This window comes from Eubalaena glacialis, chromosome 11 (genome assembly GCF_028564815.1).
Source record: "Eubalaena glacialis isolate mEubGla1 chromosome 11, mEubGla1.1.hap2.+ XY, whole genome shotgun sequence".
NCBI lineage: Eukaryota > Metazoa > Chordata > Mammalia > Artiodactyla > Balaenidae > Eubalaena > Eubalaena glacialis.
The window spans coordinates 99070091-99091323 of record NC_083726.1 but is presented as its reverse complement, the minus strand read 5'-3'; the positions used below and the strand labels follow the sequence as shown (position 1 = coordinate 99091323).

The 21233-nt window shown below is 36.3% G+C and overlaps 1 protein-coding gene across 3 annotated transcripts in view; it reads right to left on the bottom strand.

The window, feature by feature from the left end:
* Positions 1–2760: 2760 nt before the first annotated feature.
* ABCC9 (ATP binding cassette subfamily C member 9) overlaps positions 2761–21233 on the bottom strand; it is a 144030-nt gene continuing 125557 nt past the window's right edge. For all 3 annotated transcript variants that reach the window (XM_061204518.1, XM_061204516.1, XM_061204515.1), the window contains exons 33-41: positions 18231–18332; positions 17520–17640; positions 16120–16250; positions 15293–15371; positions 13299–13407; positions 11836–11939; positions 9457–9590; positions 7366–7428; positions 2761–3046 (exon numbers count right to left, since the gene is read on the bottom strand). In XM_061204518.1, the coding sequence (XP_061060501.1) occupies positions 2909–3046; positions 7366–7428; positions 9457–9590; positions 11836–11939; positions 13299–13407; positions 15293–15371; positions 16120–16250; positions 17520–17640; positions 18231–18332 (981 nt within the window). In that variant the 3' untranslated portion in view covers positions 2761–2908. The remainder of the gene's footprint in view (positions 3047–7365; positions 7429–9456; positions 9591–11835; positions 11940–13298; positions 13408–15292; positions 15372–16119; positions 16251–17519; positions 17641–18230; positions 18333–21233) is intronic.

Sequence of the window (21233 nt, the reverse complement as noted above, 5' to 3'; positions counted from 1 at the left end):
ATTAATAAGGGATTATAGTAGTATAAGTCACAGAACTCCAAAGAATGTAGTACAAAATGTCATAAAAGATATATTGGAAGGCAATCATAAGAACTAATCAATAAACCTTGGGGAAAAGTCCAGACATCCAGCTATTTAATTAGAGATGTAATAAAACTTATTGATATAGTTGTTCCACTTGATGGAAACTTCCCTAGAGCCTATATATAAAACTAAAAAGTGCATGACTGTGGCAGATGTGAAACAAAATTGTCAAAGCATGATCAGGTACTGTCTTGTCAACTTGTGTTAACTTACATCTATTGATCAGTCATGGTTGATCCCCAACGGTATTATAAGTGAAAGAATAATCATCCTTTTTAATTAAGCAAACAAAAAGAGTAATTTATTATATAATACCAAAGCAATATATTTTCACAGTAAACACAACACAGAAAGTGAAGAGTTATAGGCACATGGTGAAATTAATCAGTGGATCAATCAACTATACTTATTAGGGCCTGCTGTGGTCCAGGCACTTGTATTATATGCCAAGGGTACAAAGACAAACAAGACTTGGTCCCAGACCTCAAGTATCAGTTACTTAGAAGGGTCTTCTCTTATCTAGTCTAGAGCGAAGTTGACTTTTATATTGATCGTGTGGAGTAGCATAAAAGTAGAGGATGCACAATCCTTTAAGAGCAGTATTTTTTCTCTCTCAACAATATCAATAATCTATTTTCATATAAAGATTTATGTATTTACTGCTTTTAACAAATATTAAGGAATTAAAATTGGTAAAATCGATTTGGTTAATTCAACGTAAAATTTGTGAATGTGAAATTTGATTAGGTAAAGGCTGGTCTTCTTCTATAGATATGTACTTATTTAGTAAAATATTATTTCAAGATGAGTCATTTCTATATTCAATAGATCATACATATAACACAATAAATGATTAAACAATTTAAAAAATCATCCTTGACTTTTCAGTCAATTTAGTTTTGTAAACAATTAAACACTCAAGTGACTAAAAGTTATGAGGAAACCAGTGACCACTTAGGTGTAAAAATGGTAAACGTGACTTTCTGTTTAGTGTAATTAGATATGCTTCTGCTGACGTTGCCTGGATAGCAGTAGAATTTACAAATATTGTGAGGGATTACATCAGTGGATAATTCCCAGTTTCTCTGTGAGATTGAGGTATAACTTGGTAACAAACATCATGTAAATTCAGCCTTACAAAGTATTTGAATGTCAGAAATACTGTGAGGAGATTGGTGGAATGTTTAGAAAATATTTTCAAGATCAAATCAATAGTTACTGATTCTGTTCTGTTTAGCTTTTAGGAAACAATAAGAGGATTTTTCTCCCAATGAAGTTTTATATATACAACAAAAGGTGACAATTTGAGCTAAATAACATAGAACATTTTTGTCCATCCTCGTGAAACTTATTTTAGGTAAACATCAGGCAAGCGTGAATACACAATACAATAAATTGAACACAAGAACTATAGGGAGGGAGCATATATTCTCTTTTTTCGTCAATCATAATTCTTCACAATCTTACAATGCCCATGGATCCTCACATGAAAATCAATGATATTTATACAAACAGGTACAGAATTGCAGTAGAAAGCTTTGGCTGCTAGCATGACAGTGAAGGTAACTTTTAATATTTTTTGAATCTATTAATTTACATTTAAGCAAGCATAACACTAATATGTCATAAATTTTAATGCATTGTGAACATGCACATTAAAATTAGAATAACATTTTTGATACACTTTTTACATGTACATTAAAATTAGAGCAGGAGCAAATGTATACATGTGTGACACCATTGGGCATAAATGTCTAAAAGAAGTACACTCTTCCACCTAGAAATAGATACTTGTTTTACATATATATGTACACCTACAGATGTATATGTATGTATGTATGTATACATATATCCTGTGAAAATAAGGCCACTTGCCTATGCTCCCTAATCTTGAATAATGTAGAATTTTAGGGCTTGAGGAAATTTAGGGCTTGATGATTAACCATATCTAATGATTAAATAAACCATAAAAAGCTGTAGCTGACCTGCCGCTGAAAGGTTGAGCCTAATTACTCTTTGAACTTCAGTCTGGAAAGGGCACAATATGCCTGATATCTTAAGAACTCTCCTCTTACTAGACAGGGAAAAATGGAACCTTGGGTATAATTTGTCAAATTTTCAAACTCTTTTCATGATCTTTCTAGTGAAGGTTTTGGCTTTACAGCATTATCATAAATGTGATGACTTCTTGGTGACAGGAAACAATTTAGATGAAAAAAAGAGACTGCTAAAAGAAACATCAGTATTACTAATGTTAATGAATACAGAAAATATTCTCAGACCCCAGATAATGAATTTGAGTGTTTCACTTTCTAACTGACTAGAAAAGCTGTCTACCTTTTATTTTCTTCCAATAACATCTGGAGACACCAACAAAAAGGGAAATATATTCTTATAAATCAGAGTACAATAATACTGAACACTCACTGTAACTTCTATGCCTGAGAGATATTTACCAGACTTAAACATAGCAGTTGATTTACCACTTAAAGTAGCTTACATGTTTTAATACAACCTGTTATTCTTAAAGGTGATGTAGCTTAATCTTTAGAAAAAAGCATCAGTAATAAACATATTAAGCAGTAATAGCTTGGAAAGCAAAACAAAACAAAAAACCAGGAAGAATAAATGTCAACATAGAAAACACAGTATTCACTGGTAAAGTGATATTGTTACTAACTACAAAATTCCACAACATAACAAGTAAGCTTCACAAAAGCATATAAAAGTTTAAGATGCCACTTTCCAAAGGCCAAGCTGATGATCCTTTAAGTAGGTTATGACAGCATTATTTTAAATACACGTATGGTTTTAAGACATTCCTTCACATGTCTGCACGAACAAAAGAAGCAAATACTCCATCTTCCTGGGCCAAGAGGCTTTCTGGAGTGTCATATTCTAAAATATTTCCTCGCTTCATCACAATAACTAGGTCTGCCGTCAGAATAGTGTGAACCCGATGCTGTGAGTGAAAAAAGAGTAAATGTATTCTTTATAAATTTCAGGACACCAGCCAAAGCAATGGAAAATGCATATTTCACTGATTATTCAAGGACATTTCTTTATCTTGGGAAGCCAGGAGGTGCAAGAAGCACAGCCCCTCTTTTTCTTTCTTATTTAAAGTATGATTGATTTACATACTTTTAAACACCGGCCAGTATGGTCTTATATAGGCTGTATTAAATTGGGTGTAGCTAATATAGTAGTTTCATCATTTTCATGGAAATGTGAGTAGGCTAACAAATGTTTGTCAAGTAATTAAATGATAAGAAGAGTCATCGTGAACCAGTTGGGTTATAGTTTAATCTAGACTAAAATTATCTCTTGAGTAGAGTCAATAATTCCGTGGGCTAACACACAATTTGAAGAACTCTGGAAGGTGGTTCAATTCTAGGAAGACCATGTGGGGAAGTCCATTCTGGCATGCAGTGTTAAAATGAATTATCCAGGACTTTAGGTAGGCATGCTGTCTCTTTGCCTTTAGAGATCACTGCCACTCATTCATTCTCTCTTCCCACATGGTACCCTCTGGAGAGAAGCTTTGGTGTTAGTAATTCATCATTATAAAAGCTACCACCTACTGAGCATATATTATACATTAGGTACTCCACACACATACTTGTTAATCATCAGAACATTCCTCGAATGTGGGTGTTATCTCTCTCCACTTTATAGGGGAGACCGTTGGGGTTCATAGAGATAAAGCAAAAGCGTATCACACAGATAATAAGTAGCAGAACCAGCAACCACACCAGACTTATTAACTTCAAAGTGTGAGCTATTTCCACTCTGCCATCCGACCATTTCGTTGGGAGGATCTGGTACTTAGAGGATTGTTCACCTGTCATTCTTAGCATCATGGTTAAGAATGCAGGCTCTGAAGTTAGAATGGACTCATGTTTTGGTTGTGAAATCTCGAGCAGCAAACAACTTTTGTATGCTTCACCTTTCACATCAGTGAAATGATGGTCGTCATAGTACCTGCCTTGGAGAACGGTGGTGAGGATCAAATGAGATAATCCATGTAAAAAAAAAATTCAGGACTTTGTCTGATACATATGAGCAAATAATAAATGTCAGCTACTATAATTTTTTTATCATTAGGATTTACAAGGGAACAGTCTTTGCAGTGGACCTTTTCACTACTCTTGCTAAGATAAGTGCTGTCCAATAGAAATATAATGTGAGTCATAAATGTGAGGCACATGTAATTTTAAATCTCTTAGGAGCCACATTTTATAAGCACAAATAAACAGGTGGAATTTATTTTAGTAATGTATTTTACCAATATACCCCAAATGTTATTTCAACATGTAACCAATATAAAAATTATTAATGAGATCTTTTACTTTCTTTTTATTTATTTGACTGAACAGGTCAAAACATCAGCATGAAGATGGGACTGCCGAACCTAGAAATATCATTTGTTTAGCTGATACACAATCTTCCAAAGTGTCTTCTCCTAACAACCCAAAGTCCAAGCTAAAGCCATCCCAGAAGCAAAGGCTTATCACTTGCCCTGGGCCATGCAGATGGGGTAGTCTCAATGCTCATGCTTTCAGAAAAGCAAGCAATCCTGGCTGGCACTCACAACTAGAGGGGAAAAGCAACATGTATATGGAATGTGATAAAGATGACAGCTTAGAACATTCACCACTATTTTCAACATCCATAGACAAACCTACATCATTCACTAAATACAGGTAATGAATGGTATATATTTAGGAATTATCACACTTTGAAGGATAATGTTTATCTATCTTTGAGAATGGACCAGAGCCACTTGCATCCCCATGCATTTAGAAAAAAAATAAACATAATGAGCTATTTAATAGCTGCTATGCATTTCCTTCAAAAAAATTAGTTCTTCAATAACCATATCATAGATATTAAAAAAACCTGGTTTCTAAATCCATAAACAGAATATTATAAACATCACCTTGATATTCTAAAATAATGTTTACTTTTAAAAATATTGAAAAACTTGGCCTATAGAAATAAATATATCAAGTGTTTATTCTATTACTCCAAAGTATTTTTCACTTGACGAAGTGTGGTATCAATTGTCATAGCAATGATGAAATTTTCAAAATGCTCCAGAGAAATTAATTTCATCAAGAGTGAAGAATAGATCACCTTCCTTAAAAAAATGCCATGCACTATTTTGGGGTATGAGCGCTGCTTTTTAGAAGCCTGAGAAAGTTATCTTTAAAGTTATTCCACAATTTTCAGTGGCAGCTACCAAAAGTAACAGAACAAATTTTATCAGGGAAGGAAAAATAGTTACTCTTAATAGAGCTGAGGATTGTTGTACAAGGGGTCTACCACAAATTGGTGGAGCTCTCCTTCCTATAAGCCTGGGGAAAGGAGTTGATCCCACAGTAATCTGTTCTCCTCCACAGCTTTCTGTGTGTCCAGGGGAAAGAACTCTAGGTATCCTGGTGGCCACCTCCACACTGATGGTCTTGAAATGAAGAATGGGTGAAAGATATACAAGTACACAGAAAAGTATCAGTGAATGTAGGAGAACAGAAATCGGGTAAGAGAACATAATTTTTTGATGAAAAAATACAAATTATGCTCAAGTATCTTTCAGGTGTTGACTAAATGGGACCACCCAACAATACCATGCTTCATGCAGAGTAAAGAAAACTAGTTCTTTGAGTAAACAAAGGTCTGTTTTTCCCCTTCTAACCTGCCTTTTTCAGGGGAGCAGGATCCTCCCCATCTCTTCAGTGAGAAAATTCTGGAAAATATTATAGAAACATTTTTCAAGTTAGCCAATTCTCTCACTCCTTAAGTCATTCACACTTTAGTGTGAATGAGTTAATCAAGTGACTCCAGGGCAGAAAGAATCACAGAGTTCGCTGGGAAAGTGAGACAAAGTGGATTTCTTTTTACTTAGGCCCAGTTTACAGAAGGTGGGCCCTGATGGGGAATCATTTCCAGCCACCTTGAAAAAGCTGCACTTCAAAGGGTACCCTTTCTCCCATGCATCATTCACAAAACTGGAAGCGCAAGCAAGCACTCCATACATAACGCCTATGACTCAACTGTTAAACTTAAGTAATTATTAAGTTAAACAATGCATTCTTCAGGACAGGTAAGGAACATCACGTGTACGGTACTTTAAGGACGCTTACAGAACATCCTCAAGGAAGAGAGAAATTGTTCCTTAAGATAGAGGTAAAACTGGGTCCAGGTTTTCTGACTCTCGCTCGTGCATGTATACATTTGAAAACATATTCAAGTGCCACGTTTGTATGGAGCACGACGGAAGCACCCCAGTTGAACCGATTTGTATAATAATACCCTGTAGTTGGTTCCCTCAACACCTCCCTCCCCTCTAATCTCTGCCTTTGCTGGGCCTTACTGGGGGGAGGTCGCTAAGATAACTACCAGAGAATGGGCTACTTGGCAGAGTAGCTCAGGATGTCTACTTGTTGGTCATCACCAAAGTGGAAAAGAGGCCATTCTTGAGAGCGAGCAAGTTTGGAACAGTATCACACTCCACTAATATACCCTCTGATAAGACTAAAACAATGCCTGCATCCAAGACTGAAGAGACACGGTGCTGGAGAGAAAAGAAAAATGGAAAGAAGAGAAAAGAATCAGCAAGAGGGAAAATGTCTAAGCAATTCATTTAAAAAGTCGTTCTGTTAAATTTAAGCCTGAATGTCAGTAAGAATCCATCCATCTGCAAAGAGGAAGAGACAAAACCATGGCCTCTTTGAAGTAAGCTATAAGGGGCATTACAAAGATTTAAGCAGTTTTTCAATTTGATTGTCTGCTCTCGCGGACAAAGGCCCTGGCAAGGCAGAACAGCTGTCTCGTTGTCTTTTTGCAAACAGCTAAGTAAATAGGAACATAGAAATTAAGTGCAAATAGTAGCAGACTAGGGAGTCAAACCAATGAATTTTGCTTCTGAAACTGATCATCAGACAATTCGATTATTAAAAAAAAGAATAATCCCATATGAACTGCCATCTGTATCTGGTGAAAAAGTACAGGCCATGACCTGCTGGAATCCCCAGACTGAGAATGTTTTTTCATTGTAACCTAGCAGAGGAAGGTACAGCAGACAGCTTGGAAAAAAACAGTGTAAAGGCTTTCAAAGCATAGCTGTTTTTTGTTTCTTTTTTTTCTTTTTTTTGTACGGATACAGAAATATTAGCAGAGAAATACATGATTCAACATATTTTAATTGCTCAAAAATAAAGAATACTGGATCTTGGAAGAAAAACCAAAGAGCAGTAAATCAACTCTGTCGCCCATACTTACAGCTATTGTAACAACGGTGCGGTCTGCAAAAGCTGTCATTACCACTTTCTGCAAAATGTTTTCCTGCCAAAAAATAAACAGAGTCTGAATTTTCTCTGGACTACTTTCTCTTGCCATAATATTGATATTGTGTCCCCAAGAACAATGCTTCAACATGCCCAATCTCTTCTGAGAACTCTCACTGCTAAGTCTTCTCCAGAAGGCCTAACAGGGAGCAGTGCCCAGCAGCAAGCTCCAGCTGGCTTCTGTAGTGTCTTCAAAATGCAAATAAAACTCAGTTTATCAACTAGGAATGACTGATAGATTTATTGCCAGGAAACTGAATGAGGAAAATGAAACCAAATGGGTGTGGAAATGCTCACTTGAGTTATGCCATAAAAAGGATGTATTCAAAACTAATAAAACCCTAAAATAGTGTTAAATTTTGTGTCAGAAAAGGAAAAAATAAAGTACATGCTAAAAATTTGGATTTTGACCCATAAAAGTACATTCCAGGCAGGAACTATTTTTATTCCCACCACAAACCATTGTTATCATTATATTTTAAAAGATGTCCTGGGTAAAGATTCTACCTCTCTCCTAGAAAAAAAGCTCAATTACCTAAGTCTTAAAGTGAAGGAGCTATTTCTTCCAATCACATGGTTTATTGCCAATTAATTCATTCTTATTCTCCCTCTTTCTCTCTCTCTCATCTTTACTGAGGCAGTACTATCTTTACAATAAGCCACAATATTGTCAGAACTTAGTAATTAATACTAATTTTGATGTAGTTATGTTTACTTAGTGAAATGGCTTCATTAGAAACTACTTCATTGCTTTAAATTATCTTAACTCCGAGAAGGATATATAAACTTTGAATAGGTACTTTAACTGATTAGTCTTACTTAATACAAATAAATGATGTCAAATTAGCATCTCCATATATATGGCTGTTAATAATCTTGAAACTGTTTCACCTTTTTGGGTAGTTTTATTCAATCTAAAGTGTACAGTAAGAAAAGAAATAAGATTTTTATTTTTGTCCTTTCTGATACCAAACTTTTAATATCAAGTTAACTTTTATAAGAACAACATTAATTGATAGCAGTTCAATGTGATATTTTCCCCACTCAATCACAGCCTTCCAGACAGATCCTTCTTGGACATATTTGACACTTTTTTTAAATTTAATTTTTATTTTATGTTGGAGTATAGTTGACTTATAATGTTGTGTTAGTTTCAGGTGTACAGCTAAGTGATTCAGTTACACATATACATATATCCATTCTTTTTCAGATTCTTTTCCCATATAGGTTATTACAGAATATTGAATAGAGTTCCCTGTGCTATACAGTAGGTCCTTGTTGATTATCTATTTTATATACAGTAGTGTGTATATGTTAATCTTAAACTCCTAATTTATCCCTCCCCCTATTTGACACTTTTAAATGATATCTTTCAAAAGGCAAAGTTTCTGCCTCATTACCATGAATACATTGAGAAGGCCATTATTAATTCTAGCCAACATTAATTATAATGACTCCATCTTCAAATTGCGTTAGAAAATGATTGGTTTCGATTATCAATAGATTCTATTAAATAGAGATTTGCATACTTCATCTTAGAACTTCCATGACACAACACTTGAATACTTGAATACAGTACAGTACTCTCATCAACTGAGCCCTGGAATTTTACTGTTTTGAGGATTTATCAAAAAGTGATGGCACTGAAAAAAATAGATATATGTGTATGTATAACTGAATCACTTTAATGTACACCTGAAACTAACACACATTGTAAATCAACTATACTTCAATAAAAAGAGGTAGAATGGAGAAAAATAAATTAAAATAAAATAAAACTAGAAAAAAAAGTGATGACAAATTTATATGATGTTTATTGACAATAGGAGGTCCTTTACAAGAAGAGTCAAGTCTCCTTTATTGAAATTCTATTGTGCTGTATCATTGGTTGATCAAGGAGGTGGTTGAGAAGATACTCAAAACAATAGTACTGAGGATTCAGAATCCAATCAGGAAAAATAAATTGTAATTTTCACATGCATTTCTTCAACTCATTAATTTAAAGAAGCTTTGATAATGCACTCACTGTGGCCATGTCGATGGAAGCTGTCGCTTCGTCCATGATGAGAATACTGCTCTTGCGGACAAAGGCCCTGGCAAGGCAGAACAGCTGTCTCTGTCCAACGCTAAAATTCTCCCCACCTTCAGTGACAACTGCATCTAAATGAAAAAAAGAAGCAAGGACTTCATTAAAGAAATGATACTAACATTTTCCTTGGGCAAAGTAGTAGAAAACACATTATGTCCTACAAGAACATGCTGCATATCACTTTGTACTGGTGCAAGGATTTCATATCGGAAAAGCAAAGAGGAACTTTAATTGGGGAAAATGAAGATGATCCTGGGTCACCCTGTGTTTGAAGACAGGTGGTAAATTCCCCCTTATAGTAGGATATAAAATACTGTTAAACATTTTAAAGACTGAAAGACCTTGGAGATTATTTAATTATTTAATATAATTATCCAAGGCCCAGAGAGATGATGTGGCTTGCCCAAGATCACCTAGTTAACTGGTAGTAGAGCTTGATAAGAAGCAGAATATTCTCAACTCCAGTACCTGTTCTCCTTCCATTATATCATCCCCCTGGACTTTAAGCTCCTAGTGGGTAAGGACTGGGTTTGTTTTTGTTTATCAGTGTATCCCCAGTACTTACCACTTGGCGTCTGACATGGTAGCTGAATGAAACTTTATTGCATGGATAAATGAGTTATGTCCTCATTATAGTTTCTTTTTTTTTTTTTGGTTTCAAGCACATTTTATAAAGTACTACTGTGAGTTTAGCTTAGGTTCTATTTCCAAAATAATCTATATTATTAGGATTCAAACACTTTTTAGTAGGGCTCTGAGAGGAAATTTTTATCGATTATTGCCTCACTGCATCAAATTCTTATAATTTCTCATGCTTGGAGGCTATGCATCTATTCTCCAAATTTTAATGTATATAATAAATAAAAAGGAAGTGGGGCATGATGAATGTTCTTCACTAGAGTTGGCATGAACCAGATCATTATCAAACCACTGATGTAATCTTTATTAAGACAATGAGCATAAACAATATTCAATTACATAGTGTAAATGCAATTCCCTGTTGCTTACACTGTACCATAACCCCCAAACACTATGCCCATGATTCAAAACAGGTACATGCAGGTCTCATGTTAGTGAAGAGAACTATAAAGATGTAATTGTCTGCCTTTCCAATTATTAATGGGGGGAGGGCAGAGTCTCTAAATACCAAGGAAAAAAGGTCTGTAAGCATTATCGCAAGTAGACTTTTCAATTTCAAGTACATTAGCTGGGCTTTCCAGAGCAGACACCAAAAATTATTATGGGAAATTTCACCCAGACCTCTGCAATTACTCCCACAGTGACACAGGCAAAGTCAGTAAAACTATCCTTAAAGACACGCTGCCCCAATTTCATTTGTGGGATGCCTTTTCCTTGGGACTAAATTATAATCATAAAAGGTATTGTTTTTGAGTCCCCTTTCCCAAATAAACTAACAAATAAACATCATTTTATTTTGTGGGTTAATTAAAAACAAACAAACAAACAAACTAGATGCCAAACAACACAATCAATTTGGCAACTACATATTATGTATTAAAATTAGAATATCAACCAACTATTAATCTTTCCAATGCTTTCTTAAATGTGTTCAGGTTTTAAGGAAACAGAAGTCCAAAACTACAGATGTTCGCTTTTATGAATAAAGACTATATCGTGAACTCTCTCTTGTTTCATTAATCATGTTGTTCTTTTGTTAGTCACATTGCTCTTTTGTTTTTATCATCGGTTATTTGCCAGAAATTATACTACATCTGGGACTGAATTTAACTCAGGGATCGTTTGAGTACATGTTTCATATCTTACACAAGTACCCAAACTGATCCTGCAGCTAGGTAATAGAAAATAATGTCTTCCAAAAAATTATGTTATGTAAGTAAAAGGAATATGCCCTCCTCGCAACAAAGAAAATGGCTGCTACTGTGGAGAAAATACCTGCTTCTAAATGGCACCAAGTACTCTTTGGACCTCACAGCCTTTTCAGTCCTCTTATCTACCTACTGAGGGTTAAGCGATCATGTAAATCATGTGAGCAGAATGACCACAAGGAAACATTCTAATTAAAGTGATCTATATCCATCAATGGTGGAAAGACTAAAGAGATAAATGTATTAATTGGAATATTTTGGCCTGCTCGCATAGAACAGAAGGTTATAAGGTTTCATCCTCTTGCACCCCTGCAAAAACACTAGATTTTGAAGTGTCCTAATGACCTTTAGGAGATTATTTTAAACATAAGGAGATTTAACACTAGAATTATGTGATTCCAGCAAAAAATGTAGATATGTAGAATTAAATGCATATGTAAAAAATAAGTGTATCATTTAGAAAATATACCTAGACCTCCTGGTAGGGATTTGACCATATTCTTCAACTGAGCAATTTCTAGAGCTTCCCAAAGTCTGTCATCCGTGCATTTGCACTCTGGATCTAAATTAAATCTGTAGGAAAAAAATCAGTTAATTAGTGAATAAATTTTAAAAATGATTTTTAATGTACATTTGCTTACTGCTGTTCTTTCCTTAAAGTGTAAATCCTATTTGTTTTGGTTACTGCTGTATGCCCAGGATCTACAACAGTGCTTAGGATAGAACAGGCATTCAATTCATGCTTGATGGGTCAATGAATGACCTGAATGTTATGGGCAATGGTTTTCGATGATATAATTAGTAAGTTTAAATCCATGATAAGATTTGATAAAATTCATTAAATTGGATACATCTACTTTCATATTATGTTTACTATAACTTGAATAGTGTCTAGCAAATTATTCCTACAGAACTGACATTAAATACAGAAATCTATATGGGAACATGCAATGCTATTTCAGATGAGCTATGCTGCACCAACCACAATAACAATAATGATAATAAATATATTCAGAGATATAGATTTACTATGATATTGCTAAATAATCTGATATGCCCAGAACTTTTAATTAAAGTAATTTTACAATTGAATATGGAGCAATCTTACATGCATCTTCTCTTCAAGACAAGGAATATTTAGTAAAAGGTGGCAAATACTTTGCAGTTAAGTAGATAGAGGAGGGGAGCAAGAGAGAACAGAGGGTGGATGGAATGAGAGCCATGATCTGGTGGATGATGACACAGTGGACTTTGGCGTTGGACAAACTTTATTTGGAATGGCAGTGTTACCACTTACTAAGTATATGAACTTGGCCAAGCTACAGCTTCTCTGAGGTTCAAAATCCTCATCTGTAAAATGGGGACAATAATATGAACACTAGAGCAGTGTTCTGAGGATTTGGTGAGATGATATATCAATAGTTAAAGGACCTAGCAAAGAGTAGATACCTCCATTCTTTTTTTTTTTTTCATGAGAAACCACAAACCAGGCATGGAGAAGGCTGTAGCAGCTTCTTCAGAGCAATTTCGGCAGGAGGAGAAGTTGTGGGTGATGGGAGGGAATCAAGGTATAAACCAAACTCAATATCTGCTGAGGCCAGACCAGACACACAAGAGATAGGCAGGGTGTCTGCAGGGTGGACACCTCAGAAATGTCTGCCAAGAATCACTGTCCCCAAGTACAGAGGAAAAAGTGATGTTTGTAGGGTCGGATAGAAGAGATGAACTTCTGGAGGCACAAAGGATGGGCTTCTATAGGTTAATTTAGCCACTCTAGGTGCCCCAATCCAAACTGTGGGACAGAGCATTTGACCTCATCATCTTGGCGACAAACTTTCACACCTACCTGAAAAGCAATTCTGAGTAAAACCCTCCTGTGAGCCAAAGGCTAAGTCCTGAGGCACATGAGTTTCTGCTGAATACGTCACCTACCGAATAGAACCGCTGAATAGTATTGGATCCTGCAGAATGATTGAAAGTCTAGAACGTAGTGTGTGCAGCGGCAGTTTTGAAATGTCTATCCCATCAATGACAATCTTTCCTGTTAAAGAAAAACAAAAATGGCGGCATGTAGTAAAATCACGAGTAAAGTAATATTTGTTTACAAATTGGAAGTATTTTCCTAGTTCAGAACTGAAATTCAGAAGAGGAAGCTTTCCATTTAAGTATTAAAAACATCATGATATGTCTCTACGAAAAATATACATTTCGGTGATACTTGCTCTTATGTATTTTCTCCTATAAAGGGATTTCCACTTTTTATGCAGTTTATGTGGTTCATACAAACCAGAAGTACTTTTTTCCCTCAGTGCTCCTCTTCCTTCCAATATTCCTTTATCCTGTTCTTGGCTTTATTTTCCTTCATAGGACATTCTATATACATTTACTGACCTTTTTTATTGTCTCTCTCCCCCAACTAGAATACAAGATCGTTGAAGATGGTCATTTTTGTCTGTCTTATTCACTCGTTTATTGATTGAACAGTACAGTGCATTACAAGTAAGAAAGTAAATTCTATGACATAGGTATCACATTTTAGTGAATTTTTTCACACTGTACATAGACTTGCACAATCTTGATGTCCTTGCCTTTCCCTGATAGATTTATTTTATCATATCGCTTTGTGCAAAGACAATATTGCTCTATGAGATGAGAGTGCCCAGAGAAGAATGGCAACTGGAGTCCCTTTTCCAGCTGGATTTAGACCCAAAAGCAGGCAAGATGTTAGCTTAAACTTTCTTTCAAGAATAATATATTATCTATTAAAATCTCAGTCGCCTAACAGTATTAAAAAGACAGTCATCATAGTCCTCATGGGGCCTGAAATGATGTTTCTGGACTCATGAGAATATGGTTAATCTAATATGTTTCCTCATAACCACAGTTTTTTAATGAAAAGTTTCAATCAATTGTCTTTGGATCATGTAATTGGCTTATAATGCAAATCCCACAGAAAATCCTTAAAGTATCTATGTCTTATTACCAGCCATGGAAAGAGCAAGCTGCTCACCTAGAGGCAGATACTTACCCTGTCACTGAATCTAAACCCCAAAGAACCTGCAATGACCACAGTTCAACTTTGTTGTTCATAAACTGACCTCTTTATCCCACAGAGCTGTTGTGTAGATTAAATTAAATAATATAAACTGTCAAAGATGATAAAAATGTGAGGTACTATCACCATTATCACATTCATTACAGATAATAATAGTTAAGTACTTCTTGAGCTGACGGATCTCCTTTCATTCAAGATGGCGTATGTGTTGGCCTATTTATAGGTCACTTGATAGACTAAATAATGACATATTTTTTCTAAAGCAAAGATTAGATTACTTCCATGTTCAATATTATTAATAATTTTGTGGATGAATAAATATTTTTGTATATTGTCAACATGTGCTTGGCACTTTACAGCAATGGTTGCCTCCTAACAAAATGTTCAACATCATTAAACCATGTTATTAAAAAGATGATGGTAAAAGTCATGCACCAAAATTAAAATGCAGATTACTTATCTTCTTTTTATTCCTTTGATGGAAAGAGATATATATATATATATATTTAGTTTGCAGGAAGCGAGACAGTCTTTTTCTCTCTTCCTTCCTCTTGAAATGCCACCTCCATCTGTTGCTATTCAAAATGGATGGTCTTGTTTTCATTTTACCAATTTAATAGAATGGTCTAATAATAATATCTAGAGCTGAGTTTAGGGCTAATACTTTTATTTCCCCAATTCTATGTTTTTTCTTTACTCCTAGACTGTTTATCTGGGATACCTGTCTCAAATCATGGGTTTCAGGACACAGAGTACTTATAAATATTTACTTTTTATTTCTGCAGGATTAGGTAAGTCGATGTTGCATTTTTTTTTTTTTTTTAAGGAAGAGCATCACACAGCTAATGAAAAAGTTTAGTTAGTAACTCACCATCAAATATATCAACCATTCTGAAGAAAGCCAGAGATAACGATGACTTTCCACTGCCAGTGCGACCACATATGCCCACCTAAGAAATCAACTGTCACTCAGAGAGAAGAGGACTCAGACAAAAGATAGAAAATAGGCAGAAGTATTTTTACCTTAGGTAAGACACCATGATGAAACTGCAACTCTATGTAAACAGTTACATTAAAATAATCATTTTCTTCTCAGATCTCCCTTAGGAATTATCATTATTAAGCTAAAAACATGGGGTCTTCAACAAATCTTCAATGATTCCACTCTAACTCTTTTGATTTCTATGTGGGTGTGTTGTTTTACCTTTGTGGCTTCATTTTTGCATTTAGTATATTGTTGACCTAGCAAACAAGTGTTCCACTTTATCTCAGAAGTGATGATTTTATAACAAAATGTAAAATGAGTCCATTTTTCTGCACACTTGCTCTTTTTACAGTAACTAAAATAAATCATTTTGGGACTAGAGCTAGTATAAACACAAAGGTTCTCAAGGGGATATCTGGAATGGTCATGAGCCAAAAGCTAGAAATTTTGAAAAACATGCCTATTGTTCACTTTCTTGACCTTCATGGGAGATGAATGAATGGCAATACAACTTAGAGAATGTGTATTTTATCTGGATCCACTCTCTCCCTTTTCTCTTTTGTGCAAATGATCTGACTTATAAAGTGTAGGGAATATAATGGGAGCCCAGTGAGGCTGTGGTTGGCTGGGATGTCTAAAGAGCTCAGGTGGTAATGGAGTGGTTCCATCTGAGGGTTTGTATGAAATAAATCAAATGGCAGTGAATTCCATACCTTTTGCCCAGGTTTGATGTAAGCCTTGACGTGTTTAAGAACAGGCTTCAGATTATTTTCATATCTGACACACAGATCATGAATCTTGATCTCCCCTTCCTGAGGCCAGTGTTCTGGAACTTGAGAAGGATCTGGGGGGTGGAGATGGGGTAAGGGAAGAGAGAGAGAGACAGAGACAGAGACAGAGAGAGAGAGGTAGAAAGAAACACACACATACTTATATACATTTATACATACACACATAATTTTTTTCTAAACTGAAAGTAGTACTGAACCAAGTTCTGAGTTTTTTTAATTAAAATTTCATTTAGAGTAAAAGCCTCTTGATTAAGAACTTCAAGAATAGCTTTTGTGTGTCTATTTTGGAGCATTAATGGGCATCATGTCTCCCAGCATTCCATCACTCAATTCTATTCATGGTGGTTCATCTGTGAATGGATTCATTTGTTCACTCAGTTGGTCATCAAATATTTGAGTGCTTCAAATGTGAAAGGTGTTGTGCAGGATGCTGGGAATATGGAGATGGAAGACATGCCTCAAGGTGCTCATTGTGCCCGGGGGACGCATGCAAGTGAGTTAGTCCCTACAGGACTGCATGGAGAGTCACGTGATGGAGGCCAATCCAAGGTGTTCTGAGAGCAGAGATGGTGGTAACCCAAGAGTTCCAGGAGGGTTTCAAGCGGAGACGGTGCCTGAGATGAATCTTAAAGGATAAGAGGTAGGGAAATTTGCTTCAAATATATAGAGGGAGAAGAACAAAGATATAAAGAAAGCATAGCATGTTGGTATGGCCCGAGTAAAAGGTGTATAGGTGGATGATGAGAAATGAGAGTAGATAGGTGGGTAAGGGTTGACTAACAAAGGGTCTAGCTGACTGAGCTAAGTTATCTGGATTTTGTCCTTGAAGACCTGGAGAGCTATTGAAGGATTTAGGCAAGAGAGTGCATTTGAAGCATGAGATTTACATTTAAGGAAGATTAGTCTGTCCTCAGTATTGAATTTTCTGCCAGTTTTATTCTAGCAAGGCTAAGAATCTCAGTTAGTATTTTAAGATCCAAGTTTCTTGCCATCTAAGTTAATACGGTCTGGAGAAAGAGAATAGAATAGTTCATAATTTAGGTTGGTAATTAATACAATAAAGTCCAAATATATCATTCTCTTTAAGTATTACTAAATAATATCAATTTGGACTCTGGTTGTATCCAAGACTTTTCAGGCCTAAATAATCACATCTTTTTCAGGTTCAGGTGTACCTTATCAAGCAAAGTCAAGATGAGAGGGGATTCTCTGGCTATTGAAGTGGAAAACAAAAGCAAAAATGACAGTGTGCCTGACACACAACTAATCTTTTTTTTTTTAATAACTATTTAAGTGAAACAAAATGATATTCAGCACAATACCCATGGTGCCTTCATAGTTCTCAGACTCCATAGTCAAGAAACTGTTCACTTTCTTCACTGCCCCCATCTGGACCTCCACATCGGCCAAGTTCCTCACAACCCAATTCAAATAATTGGTTATCTGTGTCAGGCGACAAAAATAATGAACACATATAAAATGAAGTCACGATTTTTTTAAGCACTGGATATTAGGGGATAGGATGACTTGGACAGTTCATATAGGTACAATTCATAAATGCTGCAGGATATCAGAGACCAGAGAGGATGTCATGGGATAAAGTTGGCAAAGAAAGTGTCCGCTCTTCTTCAAGGGTCCTCAAATGTCACTGTTCTGTGAACTGTCCTGACTTCCCTGCACAGTGGATAGTTGTATGGACCTCTGTTTCCATTTACCTCATTTATAGTCATATTCAAGTTAGTGTCCCTACATGTGTGGTGAGCAACTCAGGACAAGAATTCCAAACAGCCTTGGGAGAACTCTGACCATAGGGTTTGAGGACTTTCTAAACATTGGTTCGCAATATCAGAAATGAATCCATGCCATCCTAAAATGCTGGGTTTGGGCCCAAATCTACTACTCTTTGCAGGCTGTCATCTTGTTATGAACTTCTAACTCCTCTCTAACATCCACGAATAAGAGTTGATAATAACCACATACAGAAAGTACTTCCAGCACTGCGCAAAAAGAGAGAGATTTTCATCCATACGTACCGTAAGTGCATACAGAAGACCTAAGCCCACCAATCCAGAATTGGAAGACCCACTAATGGATGCAATTGATGCAGTGAGAACAATGCAAGCTCCCAGATAATCCTAAAAAGGAGTGAGAAAAAAATATTAAAAGATTTTCCCCAAGTTCTTAAACCAAAGATCTCAATCAACCCAGGTGATCACTAAGAGAATAAACGCTACTCCTTGTGTATCCTGTTAAGTTTCAGAAAAATGTTACAGAAGGTAGGGAAGAATAACAACTCACACTATTAGGGCTGGAAGGGAAACGATGCAAGGCCCTGGTTATATTCATGCAGATATGCTTTCAGAGACGTTAAACACCCGGTCAGAAATTAAGCTGCGATTTTTGGCATGACCAGGATCAGACACAGGGTTTTCTTTCTTTCTTTCTTTCTTTCTTTTTCTTATCTACTGCATTGTGTTGCCAGACAAGCAATTATTTTTGAACTTAACTTTCTACCTTAAATTTATGTGTGCTTATACCAGGGTTGGGATTAGCTCTCTTGTATGCTAAGTCAAGGCCTTTGCAGAAGTTTGCCTCTAGTTAGCTTATTGGGATTTGTATCTGAACTATCGTCGACTATCTGGTCTCAGAGTCTGGGATATTAAATCTACAGATTTCACGGAAATAGGAATAAGTGTAATTTTTCTTCCTAAATTAGAAATATGGGCATGTCTTAGAGTATCTGAATTGTCTATGACTCAATGATAAACTCTTCCGAGAAATTTAAAAAATTCATTAAGGCCAGCCTTAAACTCAAAGGAGAGATAAGGGACATCTGTCCATTTTCTAACACACTCTTTCTTCCCCATTTCCCAGCATTCTTAGGCACTGTTATGTCTTATCTTTTGAAAAAGAAATCTTTAAAACTTGTCATGCTGATGTGTCACACATGCCAGAAGCAGAGAGAAGTTCAGGCATGAACACTTTCTAGAATTATCTCAAGTCTCATCTCACTGGTGATGACCTTCTCTAGAAAGATAACCTCTGCTACCTCAAAATAATAACTAGTAACTAGGTGATAAGACCTTAATGACAGTAATAGAGTGTTTAACATGCTGAAGTCAAGAATGCAGTTTCTCGGGGCTTCTCTGGTGGTGCAGTGGTTGAGAATCCACCTGCCAGTGCAGGGGACATGGGTTTGAGCCCTGGTCCGGGAAGATCTCACATGCCGCTGAGCAACTAAGCCCATGCGCCACAGCTGCTGAGCCTGCGCTCTAGAGCCCGTGAGCCACAACTACTGAGCCCGCGTGCCACAGCTACTGAAGTCCGCGTGCCTAGAGCCCGTGTTCTGCAACGGGAGAAGCCACTGCAATGAGAAGCCCGTGCACCGCAACGAAGAGTAGCCCCGCTCGACGCAGAGCGCCAGCGCGCAGCAACTAAGACTCAACGCAGCCAAAAATAAATAAATAAAACAAAATAAAACGATAAAACTTCTAAAATATATATATATATTAAAAAAAAGAATGCAGTTTCTCAAATCAGCTTGCATGTGCGTATCCTTGCCTCTTTTTAAATAGCACCAAAGATCAAATTGTTGGGGAGCAATCAATGATCCCAGCCTTGGAATCAGAGATCTGGGTCCAAATGATGCCTTTGTCAATTACCAGCTTAGTAAACTTAGATGAGTCATTTAAACCCCTTTGAGACTCAGTTTCTTCTTCGGAAAATAGAAATGATACCTAATTTACAGGGATTTTGAAAGGAATAAAAAAGATTAAATATCAGTTAGATTTACCCCCCTCCATGTAACAGGATGTCTTTTTCTCCCCCTGGATGATTTTCAAAGGTTTGAAGCAAGCTTAAAAGTTTGTGTGCATCATAAAACATCAAAGGTTAAAACAGGCACTAAAATTTAATTATGTAATGACTCCCATTATCTTTACACAAAATAAAGAAAGAAATCATGAGAGTTAATCCCTTGAGGGAGTAAATTCCATAGAGGTAGTAAATACTCCTTTGATAGCTTCTTCCGATGTATCCATTTGTTAACAACTTGTCACATCCCAATCAGACAGTTCTTCATTTTCCCCCTTTATTTGAAGCAACAACTACATGAATGCAGAATCTAACCAGCCTGGGCTGCTCTTTTATATTTTATAAATGCCAACGTGTTCCCAAAATACTTCCAAAATATTTACAGCAATATGAATTTTTCCTTCCCACTCTCTTGTGAAAGGTAATACTTTTAATGTTATGTTATAAATTTGTTATTTCCATATTATCTTTTCTAAAAAGACTCATAAAGCGTTTGTGTGATAAGTTTCAGAAAGTAAGTTAGCACCAGGAGATACTTCCAGCAAGATGTTCCCAGCTTGATATAAAGAAATATGCCAGTTGGCGTCTGAGAAATTTCTGTGGGCAACATACACTTTAAGGGTTTGAAGCAGGGTATGTTTTTACTAATTTCTGTTCTCCACTTCCTCTCAGCTGACCTCATTGGAAAGAAGAGCCTCTTTCATTCATCCATTTATCCATTCATTCATTCATATATTCTTTTAAAAGTATATATAACTTCCCTGTTTAGAATTATCAATGCCTTCCTATCGCACTTATAATAAATTCAGAGTCTGATGAATTACAAAGCCTTATATGATGTAAAGTCTGGATTCTAGACCCTGCCTCCTCTGACCTTATCCGAGATTCCTTTCCTGCTCCTTCACCCTGCTCCAACTATGTTGGTCTTCCTGTCCTTGGTGAGATAAGCTGGGACCTGGGACCTAGGACCCTTTACTGCAGTGCTTGCACCTGAACAAATGAATCCCCCAAGCAAGAGAGTACAAAGAAACTCTAAGGGACTAAAAATAACTGCACGCATGCGCAGCTCGGGTGATTATAATAAGCTACAAAAAGGCCACAAACCAACTGTCATTTCTGAGGTGCCAGAAGCAAAAGCAGGATACTGTGCACGATCCCTGCGCACAGCACCACCAAGGGGGTGGGCAGACCACGTAAACCACGCCTCCTCCCCAGCCCACCGA